This window comes from Rutidosis leptorrhynchoides, chromosome 2, assembly GCF_046630445.1.
Source record: "Rutidosis leptorrhynchoides isolate AG116_Rl617_1_P2 chromosome 2, CSIRO_AGI_Rlap_v1, whole genome shotgun sequence".
In the NCBI taxonomy this organism is placed as follows: Eukaryota; Viridiplantae; Streptophyta; class Magnoliopsida; order Asterales; family Asteraceae; genus Rutidosis; species Rutidosis leptorrhynchoides.
This window is the reverse complement of record NC_092334.1, coordinates 83,063,623-83,072,055: the sequence shown is the minus strand read 5'-3', so window position 1 is coordinate 83,072,055 and position 8,433 is coordinate 83,063,623. Positions and strand designations below refer to the sequence as shown.

The following is an 8,433-nucleotide window of genomic DNA, read 5'->3' as shown; positions in this document are numbered from 1 at the left end:
GCGCTGTGCTTTTCATCATATGCACTACGCTTTTCATCATATACACTTTTAATCATATGCGCTGCGCTTTTCATCATATGCACTTTTTATCATATGCGCTTTTAATCATATGCGCTTTTCGGTGCTACATAGGTATTTCTCATTTCCGGTTATCATTGACTGATAATCATATCCATTATGATATATATCAGAGAAACTTAACAAATTTCTTTTGATTTGAGAGAAAACAAAACTTTATTTATCAGAAAATTCGTACCATTTGGTAACATGAATTTTGCCTTTCTCGTTCATTTTATCAAGTTTGCAATACCTGATATAGTATTTATAATTCCTTCATTTGATTTAAATCAATGAAATATTTCTTAGATTTGATCATAGTGTGTATGTTACCACTATCTGTAATACATAGGTCTTTACCATTTAATTGATGTTGTATTTCAGCAGGATTCATACTAAAACTTCAAATAAGATAAGCAAATAATGAGTTATATTACAGCAAGATAATCAAATTATATTACCTGCAAACAAGTTACAATCTAAAGTACATAAAAGATAAACTTAATAAACATATGCGTTATGGTCTAAAACCATTTATTTATGAGTGATACATAACAAGCTAGGCATCTTAGAAAATTCAAACCATTCAAGTCTCAAGGTAGCTCAGGGTTTATTTAATCAAGATTTTTCAACAGATTCACTCTCGTTTTCTTTTCGTTTGGGACTTATTTGTATAGATAAACAAGATGTTCATGTATTTAAGAAATACTAGACTGATGATCTACGTTACCAGATCACTAATAAGAATCTCCGGGATTCTTATAAGAGGGTCTACTAACATCTTCAATTTTATTCTTTCATGGATCACCGTTATTTCTTGATAATTAATATCGTATCTATCTATGAGTATTTTCCATAATACACTTGGATCTTCGATCATATAATATGTAGATTCTAAGAACTCGTCAATATGTTTGCTAAGAAAAATACTTGCTATTGCTTTCTTTTGTTCGGAACAATTGTTATTTTCATTCAAGGTTTCTAAAATACCGATTAATTCGAGATGTTTTTCTACATTCATAACCCATGTTAAGTAGTTGTTCCCACTTGATTCTAAAGGAGCAAATTTAAGCCTTTTCAAATTCGACAATTTCTATTATCAAAAAGATGAACAACATAAATCATAATCATAATTAATTTCTAACAACATGAAATTAGAATCATTTTAAATTCATAAGTAGCAAATAACAGAATAATGGTATGTTTACAAATAATAAAACCACAAGGGCATGATAGAATATAGGTTCACCAGGTGGTATATTAACAACAATGATGATAGTTAGTATGACCAATACAATAGGAAAAATCGTCCTTGTGTGAATCATCTTTACAAAAACTTTTTGAGAGTGGTAATCTGAGAAAATGAAGATTGATTTGTGAAAATGTGAAAACGGAGATGTTTATTTTATATTTGAAAAATATAGTCGTTGTAACGTCGTCAGTTGACGTTAACAACCATTATGTATATATGACTGTTGTAACGTCGTTAGTTGACGTTAACGACTGTTATGTACTCGTTGTATTAATAATAATTTTAATAAAAGAATTTTATTAGTATAAATACGATTACTATAAATACATTTAGTATAAATACGTTTAGTATAAATACGAAGATTAAGAGAATAAACATATTATGCATAAATAATAAATTTAAGAATAAACATTAGTATGCATGAAATAAATAATGATTAATTGCATAAGTAATCATAAATGTTAGATAACATAAATATAAATGTTAGTGAAGTTAATAAGAGTTAGATTACAGAAATATAATTCAAGCGGTATAACCGACCATATATAACTTAAATAACATAAATATAAATGTTAGTGAAGTTAATAAAAGTTAGATTACATAAATATAATTCAGGCGGTATAACCGACCATATATAACTTAAATAACATAAATATAAATGTTAGTGAAGTTAATAAAAGTTAGATTACAGAAATATAATTTTACTTATGATGATAATAATATTTACCTTACTAATAAATAATAGAAGATATCGTTAAAGAATTTCTTACCTTGATTAGTGACTTGTGCTTGCTTAGATAAACCTTGATTATACGGAGCACTTCGTGCTAATAACGTATTATAATTCAGTAGGCTTATAATTACCTTTAGTGGTTTGATTCTTGATTAAGAATACTAATAATGAAGTGTAAGAACAAAGATGATAATGGAGAGAAAGAAGGAAACACTTTGTAAGTGTGAGAAATGGTGCAAGTGTTTTAGCTTGCAATACATGGCTATTTATACAAAAATAAAGCTACTCAATATTGACTAAGTATTAGTACAAAATTGACTATCCACATATAAATAATATTTTTATTATTATAACAGAAGGTACTATAACTAGTAAAATAAGTATTAATGAAAAATAGAATTAAGGCAATAATTATGATTTTAAAAGAGGACGAGTGGGTTCATCATTGTAAATAATCGAAGAATGAGAGCTTGAAAGATGCGGCGGTGCAGCGGTGCGGTTCCAAAAGTATAGGTTTTTTAAGGGTAACTAAAATAGAAAATGTAATTTAAAACTAGTAAGGGTAAAATAGTCAAAATAATAATTTAGTGGTGTATGGTCAAATTCTAGTGGTGTAAGGATCACCACTCATAAATAATATTTTTTGAATTTTTATTGAAACCTTTAAAACAGCTTTTAATGGATACAAATAATTATACATAATAATTAATTAATGTTAAATTTAAAATGATGGTTTTTAAATTATATAATACTTTCTTGCGTACTAACGATAACTATAAGCTAATTCAACCTTACAATTAAATGTCATTGTAATGTAATAGTTATATGAAGGTCCACCGTTAGATATGATTACATAATCTTATTTTCTTTATATTATTTATTTTTATTATATTTCATATTAATTTTTTTAGAAATTTTATCCACATATAATAAGATTTTACTATAATTATTTTAAATATTATTGATTTTTTTTTTGAAAGATCAATAATTTTATTAAAGAAAAAAGTAGAATGAGGGCCAAAGGCCATATAACACGAGACATACACAAGAGCATTTACATGTAAAATAAACCCTACCGATCTAAGAGGTATACTCTAACTATGACTCAGGGAAAAAACCCTCCACCCACAGGCTAACTCTCAGCTTTTCCTCACTTCAGAAAAAGCTGGGCCGATTATAATCACAGTACTAAACTTTCTTAGCGATAAAGCAATTAATAACCGGTACCATTTAGGTAGTAACTAAGAGATCGCCTGCAAGAGAGGATGAAAAAACCCTAAATTATTAACCGATACCTTCTATATTTGGCGGGTTGACATCGAATTTTCTCGGGTTTGCTAGCCAATTATGCCAATCTAGACACCCTTTTTTAGCCTCGATGAAATCCATTCAAAGAATTTGAGTTGAATATCGGAAACTATTTTAGCGTTACATAATCTAGTCTTATTAAACACGTGATCGTTTCTATTTTTCCATATGTAGTAGCTCGTAACCCAAACTATAGCTTGCCAAATGGAGGCTCCGGTTGCCGTATTTATCTGTGAGTTTGAGCCTTTTGTGAGCTCATATATATCTGCGAAAACTGTTGAGTTAAGGTTCCACCATTTAAAAATTTTGTCCCATATGTCCGAAGCCGTTTTGCAGAGGATGAATGAGTGGTTTATGGATTCAATATCATCGTTGCAGACCGGGCATCTAACGGAATCCAGATCCATTCCTCGACTATCTAACTCAGATCTTACAGGTAATTTATTCTGGGAGGCACGCCACAAGATGATACACACTTTTTGTGAGATTAGATTATTTCTAATAGTAGGTTCGGCATGTGATTCAACCGAGGAGTTTAACAACTCGATCAATGACTTCGTGGTGTAATTACCTGAGCCACACGGTTTCCAGACCCACTCGTCAACATTTTTCCCGGTGCATTTGGCTAATGAGAGCCGATTTTCTAGTTGCTGAAGTTCGGATAGTGTACGCCATCTCGGGAGTGTCGGCCATTTCCATGAGAACTGAATGCGCTCCTCTGATTCGATCCACTGCATCCTGTCCGAGACCATCGCCATTTTGTTTGATTCTAGCCTGAACAACTTTGGGAAAGCTTGCTTTAGAACGGAATCACCAATCCATTTGTCATGCCAAAAAAATGTTTCCGTCCCTGCACCAATTGTGATGACCCGGGAATTTCCGAACAAATTTAAACTTTAATCTTTATATGATCTCGACAAGATAAGCAAAGTCTGTTAAACCGAGTCTCAAGATTTTTGAACTGTGTTCATGAATTCAATTGACCTTCGACCATTCCCGACGATTCACGAACTACTATTGTAAATAATTATATACATATATGTATATATAAATGAATATAAGTATAAGTATATATATAATAACTAGAAATAACAAAATACAATTTGATCATTTGAATTAAAGATACGAAATAATACACAAAATAAATTAATAAATATAAATATAGTTAAATATATATGAATATAATTTTCATATATAACTGATGATTATATGTATATTGTAATACATAAAATATTAAATATATGCTATTATATGATATATATTATTACATAATTAACAATATGTAATATGAATATATTAAATGTAACAACAAATTAAAAATATAGTTATTATAGTAATATTAGTATTACTGTCATTATTACTATTAATATTAATATCAATATCAGTTTTAATAATATTAATGTTATTATTATTGTTATAATTTCAATTAAAAAGTTATGATTATTAAATTTAAGATATTAGATGGAAAAATTATTATAAGGATGAGTAAAGATAAAACTTTAATTATTGTTATGATTATTTATTATTATTATTACTAAAAATCATCATTTGTATTAATATTATCATATTATTAATTATCATTTATTATTGCTAATTCCTTTATTAATAATAATATTATTAGTAATATTATTATTAGTATTATTAATAGTATTAATATATTTTTAATTGTTAAATTCCAAAATTAAGAAGTTAAAACAAATATATAAACATGGTTATATAAATATATAAATATATACAGGTATATATATATAAATATATAAATATATACATGTATATATACAAATATATGTGAAATATACAGATATATATATATGAAACCAGTATTATTACTTATTATTAAATTATTAATTATTATATATACATTATCTGATTATATATACTATAAAATAGGAAATCGTACCATTCTGTTTGCTTTCATGATCGTAAGTCCTTGTAAAGATATTCCTGCCTGCAAATTGATATCAATCAATCTCAAATTCCATAAACAATCCAAAAATCTGTTGAAGGTCGATATCTAACTTTTATTTATATTATTATTCGTTGTCTGATTAATGAATTCCACGTTCACATAGTCAAATTTTGTTACCAGTCGACATCATTAAACAATACACATCAAACTGGATCAATTACAAATATTAACATTCATCTAATTACTCAGACAAAACCCATTCCTCACAGAAATTAGAAAATTAAACAGAAAAATAAAAGTTTACCTCTGTTCGTGATAGAATTTCCAAAAACCTCGAAGTCAAATTGTATTTAAAAATCTGGAAATGATATTATGTTTGGAATCTCTATTTCAAACTAACTGCACAGCTTCAAATCTCAATTTTTCATAACAAATTCGAATTTGGAAGTCAAAGATATATTTTCAAAAAGTCAAATGAGGTGTTCATAGTGAAATTCGAAAGTATTTTAATGTTTTGAGTTAAATTGACGAGTCAGAAAGTTTCTAGGAGATATTTGCAACCTAATTCATGTTGTAACTATAACCTAAAATGATCTGGAAATCAAAATCGTTGTTTGAGTTGTTCTTCATGACGGGTTCACTGCAGCCACTGTTTTATTTATTTATTTTTCTTTCATTCTCATGTCCGTTAATCACAACAAATCATGTCTGTTTCGTTTGCCAATCATAAAACTAATTCATTGATTAATTAATTGATGTGGTCGGTTTCACTCCTGGTTGTCTAGTTATCGAATGAAGATGATGAATATTGGGGAAACAGAACTACGGGTTTTAAATAATTAAAAGGGTATTAGTTCATAAAAATGAAATTAGCTGGATGGTCTGGGTATTTTCTGCATAAACTTGAGGTCTTGGGTTCGATCCCCTTCGTGTGCATTTTCTTTTTAAAGGCTTTTTCTAAGGTAGTTCCTTTTTAGAACTTATTATTATTTTTATTATTATTATTATTGTTAATGTTATTATTATTTTTGGTATTGTTATTATTATTATTATTGTTATTATCATTATTATTATTATAACTGTTATTACTTCAAGTATTTAGAAGTATTATAATTGTTATTATTATTACTTTCGTAAATATTAGTATTAGTATCATTTTAGACGTATTATTATTACTAACAAAAGTATTATCATTAGGATTACCATTTGTCATAAGGTTGTTATAATTATTATTATTATTAGATATTAAGTATTAATATCAAAATTATATTTTTATCATTATTATTATTAAATTATTCATTTGATTAAAAACTATTATTTTTTACAACTATATTATTATTAAAAGAATCATTATTAGTAAAACTATCATTTTATCATTTTTATATTTAATTATTAATATTATTATCTTTACTTTAACAGTATTATAATTATAAATTTTTATGTAAAAGTATATTATCTACTATATTTTTATATGAAATAATAATAACTATAATGATAACTAAATTATCAATAGTATATAAAAATATATTAAGATATAAATAATAATAATATAAACACCTATAAAAATATAAATATTAATTTTAATACATTATATTTACATAACAATAAGTTACAATTTAATAATATATTATAGTAAATATATAGACAACTTATTTAATTACGATTATGTGTATTAATATATATACAAATGATATAGGTTCGTGAATCCGAGGCCAACTTTGCATTGTTTAGTTGTCCAATGTCTTTATATGTATTTTTACTATAAAATACAGTATGGTGAGTTTCATTTGCCTTTTTACCCTTTATATTTTTGGGCTGAGAATACATGCGCAATTTTTATAACTGTTTTATGAAATAGACACAAGTAATTGAAACTACATTATATGGTTGAATGATCGAAATCGAATATGCCCCTTTTTAGTCTGGTAATCTAAGAATTAGGGAACAGAAACCCTAATTGACGCGAACTCTAAAGATAGATCTATCGGGCCCAACAAGCCCCATCCAAAGTACCGGATGCTTTAGTACTTCGAAATTTATATCATGTCCGAAGGAGGATCCCGGAATGATGGGGATATTCTTATATGCATATTGTGAATGTCGGTTACCAGGTGTTCAATCTATATGAATGATTTTTTTGTCTCTATGCATGGGACGTATGTTTATGAGAAATGGAAATATGAAATCTTGTGGTCTATTAAAATTATGAAATGATTATTTATGATAAACTAATGAACTCACCAACCTTTTGGTTGACACTTTAAAGCATGTTTATTCTCAGGTACAAAAGAACTCTTCCGCTGTGCATTTGCTCATTTTAAAGATATTACTTGGAGTCATTCATGACATATTTCAAAAGACGTTGCATTCGAGTCGTTGAGTTCATCAAGTTTATTATTAAGTCAATTATAGTTGGATATATTATGAAATGGTATGTGTGTCGTCAACTTTCGATGTAAAGCAAGTTTGTCTTTTAAAAACGAATGCAATGTTTGTAAAATGTATCATATAGAGGTCAAGTACCTCGCGATGTAATCAACTATTATGAATCATTTGTAATCGATATGGAGTTCGTCCAGATGGATTAGGACGGGTCACTTCTGTAGTGACCCGAACTTTTCCATGTTTATATATATTAATTGAGATTGATATTTACATGATTAAATGTTTCCAACATGTTAAGCAATCAAACTTGTTAAGACTTGATTAATTGAAATATGTTTCATATAGACAATTGACCACCCAAGTTGACCGGCGATTCACGAACGTTAAAACTTGTAAAAACGACTTGACGATATATATATGGATATACATATGGTTAACATGAGATTATGATAAGTAAGTATCTCCACAAGTATATTAACAATGAGTTATATACATATAAACAAGACTACTAACTTAAGGATTTCGAAACGAGACATATATGTAACGATTATCGTTGTAACGACATTTAAATGTATATATATCATATTAAGATATATTAATATATCATAATATCATGATAATATAATAATTTAACATCTCATTAGATATAATAAACAATGGGTTAACAACATTAATTGAGATCGTTAACTTAAAGGTTTCAAAACAACACTTACATGTAACGACTAACGATGACTTAACGACTCCGTTAAAATGTATATACATGTAGTGTATTTAGATGTATTAAAATAC

General features: G+C 27.3%; 1 protein-coding gene across 1 annotated transcript; it reads right to left on the bottom strand.

The window, feature by feature from the left end:
- Positions 1-3,397: 3,397 nt before the first annotated feature.
- On the bottom strand, positions 3,398-4,108 carry LOC139888028 (uncharacterized). The gene has a single exon (XM_071871063.1). It carries the CDS (start codon positions 4,106-4,108, stop codon positions 3,398-3,400), a length of 711 nt encoding a protein of 236 aa, XP_071727164.1.
- Positions 4,109-8,433: the final 4,325 nt, after the last annotated feature.

Coding starts and splice junctions, on each gene's coding strand:
- LOC139888028 (XM_071871063.1), bottom strand. CDS start 4,108: ATGGCGATGGTCTCGGACAGGATGCAGTGGATCGAATCAGAGGAGCGC.